This window comes from Oryx dammah, unplaced genomic scaffold, assembly GCF_014754425.2.
Source record: "Oryx dammah isolate SB20612 unplaced genomic scaffold, SCBI_Odam_1.1 HiC_scaffold_29, whole genome shotgun sequence".
Lineage (NCBI taxonomy): Eukaryota > Metazoa > Chordata > Mammalia > Artiodactyla > Bovidae > Oryx > Oryx dammah.
This window is the reverse complement of record NW_024070213.1, coordinates 72,950,400-72,969,688: the sequence shown is the minus strand read 5'-3', so window position 1 is coordinate 72,969,688 and position 19,289 is coordinate 72,950,400. Positions and strand designations below refer to the sequence as shown.

The following is a 19,289-nucleotide window of genomic DNA, read 5'->3' as shown; positions in this document are numbered from 1 at the left end:
AGGAAAAATGGTCTTGAAAGGATTTTTTAAGAGGTAAGAAAATAAGACGGATGTAAATATTCTATATATAAGTCAAGCAAGTTTGGAGAAAAATAAAGACCTTTTAGGCCAAAAATGGGTAATTCCTCTATGCTGTGCCCCATATGCCATGGAATCCTAGTTTCCAGGAACAAAGGCCGAGTTCCTTTAACAAGATGCTTGATCAAATTTCCTGGATTCCAAAAATAGCATAACAAGGAGAGTAAGTCACATTAATAATGCATTACTTGAAAAAGAGAGAAAAGGAAAAGAGGTATTAGGTAGACACATTTTATCCATGGCAATTTAAGAAAAATTTTACCTGGAAAAGGTGGAGGTGGCCCTCCTGGTCCTGCTGGCCCAGGAAATCTGTCCCCACCAGGAACAGCCCCTGGAAAACGGCCCCGTCCTCTACCACCTTGTGGAAATGCTGCACGTGAACTGCCTCCCGGAGGACCAGCTTTACCTTCCCCAGACATTTGTCCTGATTGTGTAGCTGCAAATATCCAAATACTCATAAATAGCATTTATTAAAACAGTTCTCTGATATGTAACCACTGTTAGATATTAGAAACAACTCTAAATCAAAGTTTATGTATACTGCTTACTAACTTCCAGATGCCTTGGGCCAGTCCAAACTACATGAGAAGTACCCATTTAGGAAAACATTCACATCTATTTAAATTCTTTTGAAGTCTCAAAGATCTAAGCTTAAATGTATTTCTGATAAACAAATAATGAGTTACTTTCAAAACACCAGTATTCTGCAGCAGCCAAGACCAAAATTCTCTAACAGAAATCTAAATTTCAGTAAGTATAAATCATTCAAACTCTTTAACATTCATCAGTTAAGTTCTAAGTGCTAGAACATTAAGAAAAACAACCACTCAAATCTCTATTAATTACATAATCATCCATTTATCTCTTTAAGTGATAACATTTTTAAGTACATAATGGCAGATCTTTTCTATAGTCACTTTACCAAGTGGTGATAGGTCTTGGTGCCAAGCAGAAAACCAATGAATACTTTCTGGTTATCAGTAGTTTTTCCCCCACCATAACAGATATCCACATAACTTTCCTTCAACCTAAGGATTAGAATGTAGCTTCTTCCTTTCTTTGGGATGGGAATGACAGGATAAGAATGGCAGGGCTATAAAACTTGCACACTGTTGTATAATGTTGGGTCTGTAACATTTAGAGAAAAATGGGAATAGGTTTCCAGTACACGGAACCAGTCATAATCAGTAATTTAAATCAAACTCAAAGCATGGACTTTTAAAAATGGATTCTCCAATGAACTAAATATAAAGATGCCTTCTCTAATACAACACATAACAAATGCTAACAAGACTGGTTAAAATGCACATCTTTTAATAAAAGCCTCTGAGGGGGTGCTTACTTTTCCTGGACTGCATTTCAAATTGACTCAGGAACTGTTTATTGCATGGAGTTACAACAGGATTCTGACCATGAAGCTCTCTCTTAGGCAACAGATCCATTAACTTTTTTGAGGATGCTTCAGATCCAACACCAACAAGGGCAAACCTAAAAGGTGTTTAAAGGGATGTGGGTAGAAAGTGAGGAGGGATTAACTGTTATTGCGGTTATTAAAAATGAAATGATCTGAATTTAATTTTACCTACCAAAAAAAACCATTTCTTAGAATACAATGGTCACACTTCCACCTCAAACTTTTTTTATAGTAACACATCATATTATTCAAAGTGTACAGAATTCAAGGCTGTGTTTGTTTAGCATACTCAGAGTTTTACAATCATAGCCACATCAATTTTAAGAACATTTTCATCACTCAAAAAACTGTCAGCTGTCACTCCATTTCTTCCCATCTTCCAACCCTAAAGAACAAATCTGTAGATTGCCTATTCTGGACATTTCATTAAATGTGAATAATATGGTGCGTGGTCCTTCAGGGGGACTAGCTTCTTTCACTTAGCATGATGTTTTCAAGGTTTAATGCATGTTAAAGCATGTGTCAGTGATTAATTCCTTCTCGTGACTGAATAATATTTCATTATATAGATATACCACATTTCCTCAAAATCCACCAACTGACAGGCATTTGGGTTGTTTCCACTTTTTAATTATTACGAATAACATCACCATAAAAAGATGCTCAATACCATTAGCTAACAGCAAAATGTAAATCAAAATCGTAATGATACCACTTCACCCACTAATCAAAAAGACAATTAACAAGTGCTAGTGAGGATGTGGGAAAAACTAGAACCCTCACACACTGCTTGATGAAAAAATATATAATAGTACAGACACTTTGACAAATATCCCAGCAGCTTCTTAAACGGTTAAATATAAGAGAGTTAAAATATGATCCAATAAATTTCCTGGGAATTCTCTGGCGGTCTACTGGTTTTGAGTTGGAGCTTTCAGAGCCATGGCCCAGGTTCAATCCCTGGTCAGGGAACTGAAATCCTATAAGCCTTATGGCAGCAAAAAAACAAAACTCCTGAGTGTATACATGTACCTAACGGAACTGACTGAAAATATTATGTTCATACAAGCTGGTACATGAATCCAGAGGAGTATTATTCTTAAGAACAAAATTAGAAATTTTTATAAATGTTGATAAATTTAACTTATTTCACTAAAAATTTTTGTGTGTGTGGCTTTGGAACAGTTGCAAATCATACGGGAACTACAGTGGAACCTATTTAGATAAAAGAACAACTTCCTTAAAAAAATGCTCATGCTAAAACTCATATATGAATATTCATAGGGGCCTTATTCATAATAGCAAAAATGGAAACCACCTAAACGTCCACCAAATGATGGATGAAATTTTCAGAATTTCTAAATTTCTGGAATTTTAAATGTGGTGTATTCACATAGTGTAATATTTAGTGGAATATTAATTTTTTAAAAATAAGTACTGACACATGTTACAACATGATGAGACCTGAAAATATTATGCTAAGAGCAAGAAGCTAAGCACATGGGACCACATTCTTTATGACACCACTTCAGAACAGGCAAATCCACAAAGACAGTTGCTAACAGACACAGGATTTCTTTCGGGGGTGATCAAAACATTCTGGAAATAGACAATAATAATGGTTATACAACTTTATAAATAAAGTCCACTGATTTGAATGCTTTAAAAGGGTGAATTTTATAGTATGTGAATTGTATCTCACTAGGAAAAATAAATTTAGAACAGAAAAAAATGAATGAGTGTCAATTCATAAAGTTATACAATATTCTAAATTATTCTCAGAAGGCCTCTTAGGAGCCTTTACTCCCTAGTATGGTCCTTTATTTAATTAGATCCTGGTCAACAAAGTCTGCTATTTGATTCAAGAGTACCTTGGGTCACAACATTTAGAAACAATTTAATTAATTCACTAATTTAACTGAGCACCACTTCCTATATGCCAGGCTCCATTCTAGGGTTAGGGAATACAATAGTGGAAAAAAGCTTTGGAACTTACAATCTAAATCTAGAAGGAGACAAGACGATAAATGAATAACATACAATGTAAGAAAAGCTGGGGAAAAGGAAACAGCGATGGGAGCCGAAGATCCTGCACAGTACGGCCAGAGAAGGGGAACTCAGGCAGAATCCTGATTGAAGTGAAAGATCCCAAAGGTGGATATTTTGGGGAAAAGTAAGTCCAACAGAAGAAACAGTGTAAAGGTCTTAAGTAGCAATGTGCCTGAGGACCAGCAAAGACTGATTAACGTAGCTGAAGCAGCATAGCAAAGTAAACAGCAGTAGGAGATAAGGTCAGAGATGTCGTGGGTAAACAGGTCTTCGTGCCTTATAGACCACAGTGAAGATTTTACTCTGAATAAAACGGATAATCAATACAACATTCTGAGGAGACAAATATTGAGGTCACTCTTTTTTCAACTTCTGCTATGTCTCTATATAAACTGTAGAGAATGAGAGTGAAGGCAGGTAGACCAGGTAGGAAGCTACTGTTCAAGTAAGAGATAACAGTGGCTTGGACCAGGCAGTAGAAGTGAAGTTCGTGAAAAGCAGTCAGACTCTGCACATGTTTGAAAATATTCCTAGTTATTGCACACTGGCACACTGGATATAAAATAAGCACATTAAGCATATTTTTTCACTTTATCATTTTGCAGTTAGCCAATTATCTTTTAAAATATCCAAAATCTATACCAGAGCTTTAAATAAAACATTATTTATAATAGACAAAAACTGAAAACTCAAATAACCAAAAATAAGAACAGTAAAATAAATTACAGTAGCAAAGTATGATGGAAAGAACTAATACATTAGAGAAGATGTATATTTATTGTTCATTTTTTTTACTGTGTATCAAACATACTATAAAACGTAAATTGCAATCCTATTGTTTTTGCAATAAAAATAAAGCACTAGGAAAATACCTGAAAGTGTATTCACTAAAATGATAAGAATAATCATCTACAGATGACATTATATTTTTTTACTGTCTTATTTTTGTACATCTGCATTTTATAATTATCCTACCTCATCTGTGTAGTTTAATAGTTAAAAAAAATAATAAAAAACATCCATGCTACATTATTCTTCAGTTGCCCATCTTCCAATACCCCTTAACCATGGGGATAGTAATGCTTCTTCAAACTGTCATTGTTCAACCACAATGGAGACAAAGCAGGAAGACTGGAAACGAGACCTAATCTCCCAGCTCCGCTAGTTTTAGGGAGGTAGATCACAGGATACATTAAACAAGTATGAATCTCTGCCCAAGAACCTCCTCTCAGTGTAGAAAAGAAACATCCTACACATGTGTAGATAAGTATTAACTTCAAGGAAAGTCACCCCTAAAATTGTAATTGCTAGCTACTAACTCCCATTGGGTGAAAAAAAAAAAAGAATTAAAACAAAATTCTTACCCCTTTGACTGGCCATTTGCCCGATTTTCAAAAAACTTTATCTCCAAAATATCATTTACTCCCAAAGAATGAACTGCTTCAGTTAAGTCTTCATCTGTTGTCCACTGCAAGATATTTCCTCCTCATTAACCATCAAAACATATCTAAGATTTTTATTGTTTCAATTTAGTTTGTAAGGGTAAACTCAGGACAGACAAGAGAAAATTAATCCTTAGTGCAAACTATGTACAATTACCACCAGTCAGTCTCCAATTTTTAAATAGCACAAAAGCACCTAATAGACATAATTTTGTCCCTTGATAAGAGTTTTGGAAATAGAAGGTACATACCCTCAGAGAGAATATAGAATTAAAAAAAGAAAACCCTTAATGAGCTTTTAGTCTCTTCCAGCTTTCAACTGCTATGATTTTAAATTTTCAGTAAACCAATCTCACCTGCTGCTTTTTTTCTTAAATTATTTGGGGAAATAAACTCCACCTTATGTTTCAAAGTATACAAAACAAAACCCCAAAGTGTATTCAGTGCCTACCATACCCTTTTAACAAATATTTAATTCTCAAAACACAGAAGTCCCATTTTACATATAATTCCTATTTTACACTCTATGCAATAGAAGTTGTCCCAGGTTATAAAACATATGTAGAAGCCAAGACTCAGCCTTACTTAGCAACCACACTCTTTATATCTACAATGCTACTGTCTCCAACATTATAAAAATTGCTCAGACGATGGGAGATTGGCCAGTTTTTTAAATAAGTAAACATTTAAAAATAAAATACTATTAAGGAAATGTACAGTAACAACTGATTTCTAGGCAATTTTTAAATTTTCAAGTATGTGTAATAAACGTTTTTAAATAGAGAAGCAAAAACTCTACCGGACTATTTTAGTAAATATTTAAGATTCAATGCTAATAAAACACAGATAATAATAATACTAAACATTCAGCTAATGGAACTCCAATCAATAAACCTACAGTCTCATAAACCAAATTAAAGTACAATGTATAATAGCAGTATTTCTGTCAATCAGATTTCAAATTTAAGAGCAAAAATGAAATTCTGCAGCATGTGTGTAATTATGACTTGGATAATGAAAACTCTTAAAAACAAGAATCATTATTGTGTATCTTTCTCTCCTATATTTCTGAATCCTGGTTTGAGACTTTATGTGAGCATTTTCCTTTGTAAACTGGGATAGCTGAAGTGTAGGAGTAGTAAAAGATAAAATAATTGAACTACATTTAACTGGAATCTCTACCAAAACAAGCTGAATGTCTACAAAATTCAGAACTAGAAGATTCTGGTACTTACTATATTTAAAAGGTACATGTATGTCCCCCTCTTGGTGCGTAAGCAAGCATGCAAAACCAATTTAATAACTTAAAATTCTTATTTTCTATATTGGAGAAAAAAGTAACTACTAGAACAGTTTGAAATCAATCACCAAGGATTTAATTCAAATCAAGTCACTTACCCATGTTAGATTCCCAATATACAACGCAATTCTCTTTCCCGTATATGTATAGACAACATTTGGTGCTGCTCCTTTACCCACATCATCACCAACAGTTGGCGGGAGAGTATCCATGTAGTCCCGATCTTCCGGGGCATCTCCATTATTTGCAGATGGAGAGATGACATCATCATACAAATCTATCTGATCATGCCCACCATATTCAGCTTCCTGAGATACAGAAATAATGTTCTAGATTATACGATAGTCAGACAACTTCTAAAACAGATGTGAATGCAAATTTATTCAATTATTTTCTTTTAAAAATTTGGTAAAAGACATAGGTCAAAGATCTCAGTACAAATCTTTCACTTTATGGCACTTCTTGAACAGTGCCTATAAGGTGAATTTCTATACAATGAATCCTATTTCCCCACTGATACTTATCATAGGAACTAATGTTCCTCTAGCAACAGAATAACATGTAGACAAAATAAAATAATAAACTTTTCATGGAAGCGAAATACTCTGAAAGTAACAACAGTGACTACAAATTTTTGATACAAAAATGTCACAAACAAAAATCAGAGCCATTACGAATCTTTAATATTTTCGACTGCAGAAAAATACAACTATTATTTTATATAGTATTCAGGATCATGCTTCCCAATTCTGTGGAAGCTGTTAGTTTAGAAAAAGCATAGTAAGCTAGGCCACAGCAAAGAGATAAAGAAATATGGCTATGTAATGATTCTAAACATCACAACAAATGAACAGGGGGAAGAGAAACAAAAATACAGGTCAAACTATCCAAATTAGTATCTATATTAACTTTTATTATTCTCAGTCAACAAAGGGTTAATGCTTACCTGACTTCTTAGATATATAGTCAATTAGCAAAATATATCTACATGGTCAAGAGAAAAGGGACATGAACAAGGAAGAATCTAGTTAAGTTTTGCCATCAAGTGTCCCCAGCAGAATTAAAACAAGGCTACTAGATGCCACTTACATGCCTAAGTAATATGCAAGTAAGAGGAAAATGAAAAATAAGCAAATATGTGAACAGAAGAAAAATGGAAAAATAGGGTTCAACCTGTAAATAAGCACAAGAAAAATGAAATGCAGGTATTGGCAGAAAGAACACTGAGCACCATTTAAATTGCCTTTGCTAACAGTTACTGGGCCACTGGCTTGACTAGCTAGTAGCAGAGGAAAAGCTCTATTTTTATCTTCCTTTCCACCACAAAGTACCTAAATGGATGTGAACTATTTCATTCTGAAAAGTGAAAGTGAAGTCGCTCAGTCGCGTCCAACTCTTTGCAACCCCGTCCAACTCTTTGCAACCCCGTGGACTGTAGCCTACCAGGCTCCTCTGTCAAGGTAATAAAAGCAGAGAGGCAATTACACTTAGAAAACGAATATAATTCTTATCTTCTCCATTAATACAATTCAGTAAGAATGAATACAAACGGCAGATAAGGAGAAGCTAATCGTTTTAGGGACTACCCATTTTATGGATAAAGAATGACACTGAAAAGGCATTAGCAATATGACTATGAACAGATCAACAAACTACTGTAGAGTCCCAAGGGAACATGGCTCTTGTTTTGCTATTGAGAAGGAAGCCAGAAAAAGATTTTTTTTAAAAGAAACAGAAAAAAAAAAAAAATCTAGAAAGGGAAATACCACTTATCAGTTCATAACACATAGCATATCAGGTAAATCTCCTACATAATGAAGTCATCCAATCTGCTGATTATGTAACACAGTCTCTACATAACAATATTGTTATGAGGCTGAATGTATGTAACTTATTTAATAAGGGACAAGATCTTACAGTAAGTCAGAGAAGAAAGCCCTCTTTAGCAATGGGCAGAAACTAAGACCACAAATCACTGAATAATGTCATAATTGTGTTTCCACAGCAATACCAAAATAACCTTTGAGAACTGAGTTTTTTGAAACCAAGGAACACAATCAAACTGCAGTGATAGTAAAAATTAGAAAAAAGAAGGGTGAGTTTTGTTAAGTTTCAGTGTAGCTAAAGCTTCAGGTAGCACAGCTGCAGCAGTGATTCCACACACTTAAGATACCAGAAAGTTTCCCGCAAGGGCTAGCAGGCACTTTGAAATCTTTTGCAATCCAGTTTTGCATATCAAGTACAATTATTGTTACTATTATTCAAAAGGAGTTGTGTTTCCATCCTCCTCTGCAGAAACTATAATCATAATATATGGTTTGATGGAGAGTAAAACAGAATGCGAGGGTTATTAATAGCAGCACTAAAGGTATTCCAATCTATACTTTCATGAAATATGATTTGATTTTTCACTAGTTATAAATCTAGGAAAATGTTCACGAGTAGACAATAATTTACAGGCATAATAATTGCAGCTACACTAACCTGATGAGTCACAACTTACTGTTTTTGTCCATCGATGCATTCCTATGTTGACACTAACCCATTTTCCATACTGGTATGATTCTACCAATATTTACGATATTACAATATTACTTGGTCTGGTAGTCGGACTGCTCCCAACTAATTGAAATATGATGCTAACTGAGACCACAGTCCTGGGGTTTGATTTCCAAGTAGACTAGTTAGCTTCACTCAGTTCCAAGGCCACAGCCTGTACTTTTAGCCCCATGGTATGCAATTGGACTTGGTGAAAAAATATTAATGAATTTGAATACATTACCACCATTACTAAGAGGCAACTTAAAACACACACTCCTCTGTAGTTATCAGTAACCTTCCTTTTCAACTTCACCATATCTCACCTATCTTCCAGATTAAAAAAATACTTATATACAGAACACATTCTACTTTCTGTTCCCACTCTAAATGGGAGGAAAACACGCACGTTCTAAAATTATTGTAAAATGAGTATCACAAGTCAGGGCTTCCCTGGTGGCTCAGTGGTAAAGAACCTGCCTGCAATGCAGGAGACCCAGGTTCGATCCCTGGGTCGGGAAGATCCCCAGAAGGAAATGGCAACCCACTCCAGTATTCTTGCCTGGAGAATACCATGGACAGAGGAGCCTGGCGGGCTACAGTCCATGGGGTCCCAAAAGAGTTGGGCATGACTTAGGGACTAAACAACAACAATAATACCACAGATCACATATAAAGGTGAGCTCTGAAAGTCTACTGGACAAACTTTGTCAAAAACAGTCAACAGTGTCAAATTCTATATGCAGTCTTTTCAGTTGTTACCACTGGGAAATTTTAATGGTACTCAAAAACAAAAAATAATCAATATTACGCCACTAATTATTTTAGATTACCAAATATTGCCCAATTTGTTCATAGCAACTAATAACCAATAGAACTATACACTATACTTAAATTTCCAGTAGGCAACAACTCTTAGGGTTTGTTAAAAAAAAAAATCCACTATTTCATTCCCTACATTTAATTACGATAATCATTTTAAAGGCAAGGTAGCCTTTCAAGATTCTGCATCTCAAGATCATGTTCCTCATGACATATGAGTAGCTGTAGCCAGGTCAGAGACAACGCTCAAATTAAGATGGATAATAAAATAACCAAATTTCAATTAGCTCCTCTTAAAAGAAACGTTTCTCAACCTTTTTTTCATTATCACCATGCCCTTGCTCTGAAGAGGGACATACTTTTGCTAATCACCTCCCATATAATTTTAATGTCAGACATACTGTACTTCACTGGGAAGACTGTGGCAGTTGTCCTATAAGCTTCACTCTTCCCGACAGGCACACTACTTTCGGTGTTCCTAAAACTGTATTAATGCCACTCCTGCACTGTCTGTTACCACCACTAATGTCACAGCAAAGGCCACTTGTTCAAAGTTCCTCTATTGGGGGGAAAAAAAATTCCATTTAGAGAAATATAAGCAAATACAAGTGTGCACTTATAAAATGTTTTCTATACCATGGAAAAGAATACACTAACACACAAAATCCACAAAACAGATAATCTAACACATACCTATCTTTTTAGAAAACATTTCACTTTCTGATTTTGTTTACATTTCAAGTAGATATTAAAACCAGTTTCCAATCCCTGTTAAAAGCTCAACTAATGGTAAGGAAGCCAATTTGGTACTAAAAATATGGCACATCAATCACAAAGTGAACAACAGAATGAACTACTTATAAATAATAAGATAATTAAGAATTCCAGCTCCCCTAAACATTTCTACCCAAGTTTCTGTCTGAATCAGTCTCTGCCTACCTCAGTTTCCATCTTACATGCCTTATCTTAGAGGGTTCTCTATTCAATATATATTTGGTAGAAATAAGATTTCATAGATATTTGCCTAATAAAACTTATGTTCCAAAATTAGCTAAACATTGGCTATAGTAGAAACACAGTAACTAAATGTAAAGTATAATGAGTCATGGTATAAAGACAAGTACACTTATAAGGATGTCTAAGTCTGTAACTTCCGAATGAATTTTTTCCCACTATCTACATACATTTTCATTTTAAGGTCTGACTGTCAGATCACTGAATGAGCACTGCTCTCAGTGACCCACCACCAGGTACATCAAAAACTAAATTCTACATGAAGGGCTTTGCTTCCCAAACAAGCAAAATACACACTACTTCAGTGCACCCAGTATAAGCTTTCCTGAAGTTCAGAATTTGACTTCCCTCTCCTTTCCTCTGCCAACAAAAAGTTTACACATAAAGACAGACATAAAAGAGTGGTTTCTGTAACACATGACCTGTCAGTGTCATTTTTTATGTAATCCCACTACAGTGCACTTAGTCTAGACACTCTCTATATACTTTGTATCCTTCTTTTCAAGTGAAAGTGACAATCGCTCAGTCTTGTCCACTCTTTGCCACCAGGTGGACTGTAGCCCACCAGGCTCCTCTTTCCATGGGATTCTCCAGGCAAAAATACTGGAGTGTGTTGCCATTTCCTTCTCCAGGAGATCTTCCTTGACCCAGGGATCGAACTCCGGTCTCCCGCACTGCAGGCAGACGCTTTAACCTCTGAGCCACCAGGGAAGCCCTACCTTGCTGGCATATAAAATACTCAAGAAATGTATACTGAACAACTGAATTTAAAAAATTTAGTTTAGTTTAGATCAAAATAAAAGTCTGTAATTATTAAATATAAGACTAGTAACTACTACCTTCAAGTACAAATTCCAGTTCAAACTGAACTGACACACACCATCAATTCAGTTGATAGTGTGAGAGACTGAAACCAGCAGCTTTCTTTCCAACTCCAAATCCAAGTAATATAGAGGTTTGGAAGGAGTTCAAGTTCTTCCACTTGAGCAACTGTTCTCAATTTGGTTCCATCCAAAGATCTTCAATTTAAGAACTAAAGAGCAGCTATAAAGGATAACTGAGGCCCTTGTGCATTCTTCCCTTCTCCAATTTTATTCTTCATTCTAAATTCATCTGGTGAAGAACTACAGCTTCAGTAACTTTTTCTCACACCATCTCCAAATTAAAGTTTCTAAAACAATTGAATGTCTCACTTTTTGGAACAGGTTTACACTGCTCTTTACCAAAGTACATACATGAAATAAACATCATACAAGTATAACTATTTAAAACAGAAAAAATAAAAAACACATATATTACAAAGAATTTCAAAGTATACAACGCAATTAAAACTACAGCTCACATTGAAGAGACTTCTTAAATGTTTACAGCAGTTTAGAAGCCAAAATAAAACCCGTTATACTTAGCAAGACATTTTACTCAACTACAACAAAATAAAGTCAGTTTAGCAACCAATAGAAGTAATGTCACCAGCTAATATGAATGCAAATTAAATCAACCAACAACAATTTTGTAGTTGCTTCTAATTCTGATAAAATTTCAGGTAAATATTTCAATACTAGTAACATTTTTAAAAATTAAGAATGAACCTTAAAAAACCATCAACTATCCTTTTATGGCTATATTGTGAACAGGAATTATCACAGCAAGCAGTAGATTACAAAGGCCAGTGATACACAAAATAATAACAAAAACAAAGCCTCTATTTAATGCCATTAATTGATTAAAAAGTATAAAGATCCTAGGGATAAAAACCATTCAAATACATGTGCAATATAAATGCTATAGGTAAAATCCACAAAATGTTATTTTTAAAAGAACCCTATTAAGCAGTTCATCAGGACTACCAAATTTTAATCTCTTCTTACCTCCTGTTCGGTCAGCACTAGCTGGTGCACAGGGATAAGCAAGTATCATTCCATCCACCTATACAGATGACAGAAATGCCCATCCCAAATTAAGTATGCAAAAGCCTAAAAAGTATTTCATTAAAAGGTTGTGAACAATGCTCAGCTTCTAAAATTGCAGTCCAGCTCCTCCTTTACTGTAACTACAAAGACAAAAGGAAATATATTTTCTTGGAAGAGAGCTAATGAAGACTCCCTTGGACATTTGTTTTTTTACTTGCAGATATGGACCTCCTGTCGATGGAATGTTACACTCATTTGATAAATAAAAGGAAAAGAAATTTCCCAGAGGTCTTTGTTTACTGACCCTAAAAAAAGCATTAGAATCCGACTGTGTTTGGCACTCAAGGTATCTTGCTAAATTGTCACTGACACAACTCAGGCACAGCCAAAAAAAAAAAAATTTAAGCGCAACACAATGAAGATTTTAAAACTTAACATTTGATAACAATGAGTTACGTTTAAATATACTCTCTTTTTTAATGGAGTAGAAAACATTTAAAGCTAATTGAACTTTTCTTCTAATTTTAAACTTAAGGGCACCATCATCCCTCAAAAAAAAAAAAGGATTTCTAGTTTTCCCTCTTTTAAAAAATCCTTAACTCCTAGCACAAATAAAATCCTTAACGGAGGGGGGGGGGGAACCCACAAAAACACATTAACCAGAATTTTACTAAGCTTACATGGACCTGGAAAATGTAAGAAAGCTATTAGGAACACTGCAGTTAAACACAATTTGCTTTTTTAAAAATGTGTTACTATATAAAAGACAGCAGATGTGACCAGAATGCTTACAGCTTAAACGTCACTGCTCTCGTAACAACCTTTTGCAAGGATGCACAACATCAGACATCATAGCTCCGCGGATAGTCCTTCTAGGCAACTGTGGCCTGTGAGATACCGGAAAAACCTTGCATTCTCACTTTCTCCAGCCTTTCCAAAGCCCTCGGAGAACAGTAAACATTTTGCTTTCGGAAATCGGGAAACAGCTATAAAACACCATGTGAATTTCGGGTGAGATTCTTTAATCACTACTCTGATCTCTTTTCTTGGTGAGCTACCATCTTTTTTGTTCCATCCAACCCTCGCGCTTCCAAGTCTTCCTTTTGGCCCGGGCCACCTATCTCCCCTGGTATTTTCATCACAAAGACCGAGAACGACTGGGCCTCAGAAGCACTGCAAGCCCTCGACCACCGAGGTAGGGCCAGTGCACCGACTTTTTAAACACGATCCATGGGTCCGAAAGTCAAAGGACTTGTTGCAAACGTGCCCGCACCGAAGCCGTCTTCCCAAAGAGTGAGAAGGAAAGGGATGGCGCCACGCCGAAACCTGTCGCAAACGCGGGCAGGGGAGCTCAGGAAGCTGGGCGCGCGGGATACAAAGGGCCGTGAACGCGGCCTTCCATGAGGCGACCCAGTGACGACAGAGACACAAAATGGAGCGACCGAAGGAATCGGAGCCCGAGCGGCGGGGCCGGGGGCAAGGTGAGGGCCGGCGCGCGCCCCGCCGGGCTTCCTCCTCGACCTAGGCGCGGGGGAGGGGGCGCAGGGGCGGCCCGTCCTCCCCGCCGCGCACACGCCGCCCCGCCGCCCGGGCCTAGCGAGGCGGGAAGCGCCCGCCGGCCTCCGCCAACAATGGGGAGCGAGGCGGCGGCGAGGGAGGAGCCGGCGGCGGCTGCACAGTGGCCGGCGTCCGCGCTCGGATCCCGGCGGAGGGTGGCGGCGCCCGCCGCCCACGAAACGACGTGGTAGAACGAGGGGCGAGGCGGGCGCTGCGCCGGGATCGGGCGGTGCGGCCCACTGGCGCCAAGGGCGCACGGTCTGCAGCCGCGCCGGCTCGTGGCCCGCAGCGGGCCCGAGGTCCGCGTCCCGGCCGCAGCGCCGCCCACCTCGGCGGCGTGAGCCCGGGCCCACACGTACCTGGTTGAACTCTTCGCCCACATCCGCGTAAATGTCTATATGGTCCACACCGTCCGCCATCTTCCCTCGGCCTCGGCCGCCGCCGCCGCCTCTTGCAGGTCCGCCCGCCGCGGCAGCAGCAGCGGATCTAGCGGCGGGGGCGGGGCGCGCTGCGTCACTTCCGAGGCCCGAGGGCCGAGGCGGGGGCAGCCGGGGGCGCGGGTCTCCGCCACCGCCTGCTTGGCTGGCGGAGAAGAGAAACTGCGTCTCCGAAGGCGCTGGCGGTTTCTTTTGTGTGTCTGGATTAGGCTTGGGGGGGCGGGGCGGGGGTGGTCCCAGTTGTCTCCAGACAGTTTCCACGTTGTCTTTGGCACACTTAAGCATTTTGTGATATTTTCATTTCTCAGTTTTTCTTACTTTTCTCACAGCCAGGGCTTTTAGGGAGGTGGAAGTTTTATGTCTAGATGAAACACCAAAAGTGTAACCCGGCTTTCCATGAGCGCCTCCAGAGAATGTCTTACCTCTGCATCCTCAAAAGACCAGCAAAATTTCGTCTGCCTTGTAAATGCTAGTTACCGGTTGATGGTTTTCTTGAGTTATTTGCATGCTACTTATGTCATTTGCATACCGTTTATCTTTCCATCTGTATCTTCTGCATCGTCTTCTTTCATCTCCTCCCCCGCCCCCTTTTCATCGCCCGTCATTTTTAACCTCCTTTGAGCTACAGTTGGTTGTTCCTGGGATAGTTTAAATGCCTCAGACTTGAATGCGGTCCCCATTGGGCCCACCCTATAAAGTGGAGGTATCTTCAGACAATGAGACTCCTCTCTTAGACTCATAGAATGTCAGAGAAGGAAGGGAACTGGGAAAGATGACTTTAGGTCCAAACATCTCATTTTACAGATGATAAAGGGAACTGAGGCCTAAAGAATCTTAAGTGGCTTAACAGCAGTCACGTGGTTAATAAAAAAGCGTTTCCAGCCAATGTAGTAGTCTGCCCTGAAAGAGTTTCAGTTGCGTGGGGTCAACTGCAGTCCAAAAATGTTAAATGGAAAATTCCAGAAATAGTTCCTAAGTTTTAAGTAGCTATAGTTATGAGTAGCATCCAAGAAATCTTTAGCCATCCTACACCAACCATCCCTGGAAATGAATCATCTTTTTGTCTAGCACCTTTTATACTCTACCTGTTAGTCCAGAAAAAAGACATGGTATATTTAGGTTTGGGTACTACTGCAGTGTCAGGCATCCACTAGGGGTCTTGGAGCATATCCCTTCTGGGGTTCTTTACCACTAGGCCACCTGGGAAGCCCCAAGTGGGGACTACTACACTTTAATTCAAAGGTGTCTCTCCAGTTTGAAACCTCCTCCTATTCTTTCTCATCCTTTTAAAAACCCACCAAGTTAGAGTGAGTTTATAAGATACATCCTGCCCAGAAATTACTGATACAATGGTAAGCAAAAGTGATAGCTGTACTTGATATGGTGGAAAACCTTGGTTGATTGAAGTTTTAGAGACAGGTCTGGTGATCTGGATACAAATTTCTAGCCAGTTACTTTACCAGCTAGATAACCTCAGTCAGGATACCTACCAGCTCTCAGGTTCAATCTCAGAATCTTTAAAATTTGGGTGGTAATGTTTACCACATCAGGGTTGAAGGTTGATAGTGGTTTAAGGTATGAAAAAATGCCTATCCACTTCTGCTTCTTGGAAACACTTGGTTTCCTCTTTTTCCAAAAGGCTTTATAGGAAAAAAGAACCACTCCTGATAAAAGGCAAGAACACATTTTAGACTGGAAATGTAGTAGGTACAATAACGGCCTGTCATAGGGGTCCACATCCCAGTTCCTAGAATCTGGGACTATGTTACCTTACATTCCAAAACAGACATTGCAGATATGATTAAGTTACGGACCTTGAAACAAGAACCTTGAATACTGGATTTCCTGGGGGTGGCCCAAAGGAATCACAAGAGTCCTTATAAGTGAAAGAGCCAGTGAAGAGTCTGAGGAGGCCGTGAGGATAAAAGTAGTTTCTGTTCTTTCAGGACACTTAAAAATCATTTCAAGATTCTGACTTCTATTGCTACCTGTGAAACGTCAGCTCTTAGTGTCACTGTTATTTTGAAGGTCATTGGAGTTTTTTCCCCCTTTGGCTGCTTTAAAGATTTTCTTTCTGTTAGACTTTGGTTTTCCGCCCTTTTACTATGTATGTCTGGAAGTGTATTTCTTTTTATTTATGATGCCTTGAATTCACTGGGCCTTTTGAATATATTGATTGATGCCTTTCATGAGTTCTGAAAATTTCTCAGATATTACCTATTTTGTTTCTGCCCCACTCTTTCTTCTCTCATATAACTCCATTTAATGTTTGTTAGATCTTTTCTATCCACTATTTCTCTTACCTTCTCTCTTTTATTTTCTACATCTTTATCTCCCTATGCTTCATTTGAATAGCTTTTTCCTTTTCTTCTGGGTTACTAATTCTTTCTCCTATAGTGTTAAATTCATCTACTGAACTGTAATTTAGTTTTTAAATTTTTTAAAATTTTAGATTCTAGAACTTCTATTTGATTCTTTTTTAAACTTAGGTTCATTTTAATGGCATCAATTTTTTTTTTTTTTCTCAAACTGTCAATCTTAGGTTTTATCTCTTTGTATATAGTGGGCATCACTGGTATATGGTTTTGGTCTCTGAGAATTCCATTATCTGGAGTCTTGTTGTATCTGTTATTGCTTCATTGTTCTAGTTATTTATTCTTCACTGTGCTGATTCTCACTCATGTTGTCTTGTTACCTGACTGTAAGCTGGGCATGGTAATTGAAACATTTGAAGAAATAATGTGAGATGTATATGATTTTCTTCCATGATAGGAAGATGATTTTCATTTTCTCTGAGGCATGTTGCAGTACCAACAAACAGGATCACCCTAACCCAGGTGACTGGGGACCTTGGGGAGACTGCTTAATTTGGCTGGCCTTTTACTTCCCAGAGTACTTGTGAAGACCAACCCAAAACATGGTATACCAAAATCATCACTGGAGAAGGCAATGACATCCCACTCCAGTACTCTTGCCTGGAAAACCCCATGGATGGAGGAGCCTGGTAGGCTGCAATCCATGGGGTCGCTAAGAGTCGGACACGACTGAGCGACTTCCCTTTCACTTTTCACTTTCATGCATTGGAGAAGGAAATGGCAGCCCACTCCAGTGTTCTTGCCTGGAGAGTCCCAGGGATGGGGGAGCTTGGTGGGAGGCCATCTATGGGGTCACGCAGAGTTGGACACTACTGAAGCAACTTAGCAGTAGTGTATGTATATATATATTTATTTATTTATTTGGCTGCATCAGGTTGGTGCACAAAGGCTTAGTTGCTTCATAGTATGTAGAATCTCAGCCCCTCAACCAGGGATTAAACCCTCGTCCCCTGCACTGCAAGGCGGATCCCCAGCCACTGGACACCAGGGAAGTCCCGAAAATCACCCGCTGTTGACGAGTCCAGAATTACACTTTTGACAGATCCAAGACTCCATATTTTGTTCTTCTAGTTGTCAAAAGTGGAGTTCAACCTCTCAGTCATCTCTTTTTGAATCTAAAAATGCCCCCCAGGGGAGAATGAATACACACATATATATATATGGCTGAGTTGCTCCTGCTGTGCACCTGAAACTGTCACAACATTGTTAATTGGTTATACTCCAATATAAAATAAAAAGTTTTAAAAAATTTAAAAAAAATTAAAGAAGAAATAAAGAAAAGGGGAAAAAAAGAGAGAAAGAAACAAAAATTAAATTAAAATGTCCCCTAGGACAAAATCACTGTGAATGTATAGACACTATTCCCTTCTGCTTCTTGGTCAGATAATTCCTGTCACTTCTTGGTTAGCTTTTTGATTATTTTATTTAAAAAAATAATTTTTATACAGTTTTGTTTTCTTAATTTTAATTCTTTTGGTCCTGCTGAGTGGCTTGCAGAATCTTAGTTCCCCGACCAGAGACTGAACCCTTATCCTTGGCAGTGAAAGTGTGGCATCATAACCACTGAACTGCCAGGGAATTTTGATATCCAGCTTTTAAAGGTTACTTCCCATTTACAGTTATTACAAAGTATTGGCTATATTCCCTGTGCTTTAAAATACATCCTTGAGCCTATCTTACACCCAGTAATTTGCATCTCACATTCCCCCAACATTTTGATGATTTAAAAATGTTGTTCCAGGGTGCTTCTTTATTTGGCCACAAAATGGCATTGTAGTGAATTACAAGGGAAAAAGCACAATAATAATGACAGCAGTGACAAACCCTGTAGCTTATTGAGTATCTTCTACATAACAGTCTCTTTGTTAGGCATCTTACAGTTGTTACTGTACACAGATGAAAGATAGGAGACTTGGGTTCTTGTACTGGCTTTACAACTGATTAGCCAAGTAACCTTAGACAAGTCCTTTCCCTCAAATTCTCCATGAAGATCCCTCTCAGTTCTAAATTTCTGTTGTTTAAAACTACGGAGAATTCTCTGAAAGTTCAAGGTGCCTTGTGACAATCATATATTAAATATTGTAGAGGAGTTTCCTCCTAGCCCACCTGCATTTGTTTCCTATTGCTGCTGTAACAAGTTACCATACATTGAGTGACTTGAAGCAACACAAGTATATCTTACAGTTTTGAAGATCAGAAGTCTAAAATGTATCTCACTGGGCTAAAATCAAAGTGTTGGGAGGCCTGCATTCCAGAAGGCTCTAGAGCAGCGTTCCCCAATCTTTTTGGCATCAGGGACCGGTTTTGTTGAAGACAGTGTGTCTGGTAGGAGTGGGATGGGGATGGCTTCAGG

General features: G+C 38.2%; 1 protein-coding gene across 7 annotated transcripts in view; it reads right to left on the bottom strand.

Moving 5' to 3' along the window:
- Window positions 1–14,753, bottom strand: part of CPSF6 (cleavage and polyadenylation specific factor 6) — a 32,749-nt gene extending 17,996 nt beyond the window's left edge. For 4 of the 7 annotated variants that reach the window (XM_040233416.1, XM_040233415.1, XM_040233418.1 and 1 more), the window contains exons 1-6: window positions 14,484–14,609; window positions 6,382–6,591; window positions 4,906–5,009; window positions 1,421–1,566; window positions 341–514; window positions 101–211 (exon numbers count right to left, since the gene is read on the bottom strand). In XM_040233416.1, the coding sequence (XP_040089350.1) occupies window positions 101–211; window positions 341–514; window positions 1,421–1,566; window positions 4,906–5,009; window positions 6,382–6,591; window positions 14,484–14,543 (805 nt within the window). In that variant the 5' untranslated portion in view covers window positions 14,544–14,609. Of the gene's footprint in view, window positions 1–100; window positions 212–340; window positions 515–1,420; window positions 1,567–4,905; window positions 5,010–6,381; window positions 6,592–14,483 lie in introns of all 7 variants that reach the window. The other 3 variants (XM_040233419.1, XM_040233421.1, XM_040233420.1) reach the window with 1 other exon arrangement.
- Window positions 14,754–19,289: the final 4,536 nt, after the last annotated feature.